Raw genomic sequence first — 1,554 nt, forward strand, 5'->3', positions numbered from 1 at the left:
ACTTAAACAATCAACTCCCTGTTTCTTCTTCACCTTCTTTCCATCCACTGTGAACTTCCCCTCTCGTCCCGCCCGACGCCCGACAAAAACAGTGAACATCCAGCTTCATTAACTCCCTGCACCAGTGACAGCCTCAGCTGCCGTCCCTCCAAGGTATAAAATCCCCTTCCCTCCCCTCAATTCTTCTTCTCTTTCTTCTTTCTCTTTCTCTTCTTTCTCTTCTCCATCTACCACAACCGAGACATATCCCAGCGTCTATATACGGCTCACTCTACTATATATCATACTATACCCCATAGTATACCACGCCATGCCATATACACATTCGCTTATACACATATGCTCGGATCACGGATCCAACCTTTCCCCCCCAAACCGGGACACTCCTCAACTTTCTCTTACCGGGGGCGGCCAAAAAGTCGAAACATCAGAGATACATATACATACGTATATCCACCCAGTCACTCGCGGCCTGGGAGCAAGGTCGTGAATGGGTGGGTGACTTAACACTACGCGCGCCCTGTCTGCCTGTCACGTCTGTCGTCGCCTAAATATTCAGATACGGATGCCTACATACATACCACAGCAATCTACACTGCTGGTATCTATACCACATTCCTTAACTGGGCATCATCAAATAATCGTCGACAAGGACACTATTTAGCGTCATGTATTCCATCTATTACATCCCAACGTGGCATTCCCTTTCTTCTTTTTTTCCTTCTATCTACGACGACGACGACGACGTTTCTCTTTCCGCTTTTTTCCATTTTCATATATCTAAGCCTCATCCGCCCCCGGGTATGTGGCGCCCATGGTTGGCGTTGTAAGCCCCTTCTCCGGTACGTACACTTACCCCCCTTCGCTACGAAGTGATCACTAAACTAATGGTCTGTAATAGACCGTCTGTGCCGGAGGTTCTTTATACCAATCTATTAAGGTTCGGTGTGCAGTATTCGGTATTCGGTATAAATATATACCATTATATACAAAATGGTAAAAGCAGTTATAAAGCTGTTTGTTTGGAGTAAGTCGCTGCCATGATTGACTACTTATGGAAGAGCTAGATACTAACATTGCATCTTCAAGATACGCCTTGTGCCTTGCCATCGTGGCATGGTTACGAGCGTCAAACTTACCCGATTCATGATGGTTTCCAAAATGAAGAAGCCCTCCATCTCCCAACAACATATGGGAGGGAGAGGTATATAAAAAGGGATCTAAGCGGTTCATGGTTGACTTCTGGGCCACAAAAAGCCAAAAATGTTAATGCGGTATATCTATCTGGTTTGCCATGGAGAAGTGGTAAAACTTATTACCAGTATCTATGCTAAAAATACCACCGTTTCCCTATCCGGATACACCTCCTTATGTCTAATCTATCCTTGCTTTTCAATGTTGTTAACCGGAGAGATGGGCACACCTGTAGCGTACCATGACTTGATGTTCTCGAAACATTCTAGCTGAGACAGCTTGAATGCTCCGTCAGTGTACCCTCCCAGATGTGGCTGTATTATACACTTATCACTCTCCATGAAATACGGACTAGATATC

General features: G+C 45.2%; 1 protein-coding gene across 1 annotated transcript in view; it reads right to left on the reverse strand.

The window, feature by feature from the left end:
- Window positions 1–1,379: 1,379 nt before the first annotated feature.
- The window catches only part of MGYG_06169 (glycerate-and formate-dehydrogenase), a gene marked incomplete at both ends in the record, with an annotated part of 1,201 nt that continues 1,026 nt past the window's right edge, over window positions 1,380–1,554 (reverse strand). Inside the window, one exon of the mRNA XM_003171579.1 lies at window positions 1,380–1,508. Coding sequence (XP_003171627.1) covers window positions 1,380–1,508 — 129 coding nt within the window. The remainder of the gene's footprint in view (window positions 1,509–1,554) is intronic.

This window comes from Nannizzia gypsea, genomic scaffold (genome assembly GCF_000150975.2).
Source record: "Nannizzia gypsea CBS 118893 supercont1.5 genomic scaffold, whole genome shotgun sequence".
In the NCBI taxonomy this organism is placed as follows: Eukaryota; Fungi; Ascomycota; class Eurotiomycetes; order Onygenales; family Arthrodermataceae; genus Nannizzia; species Nannizzia gypsea.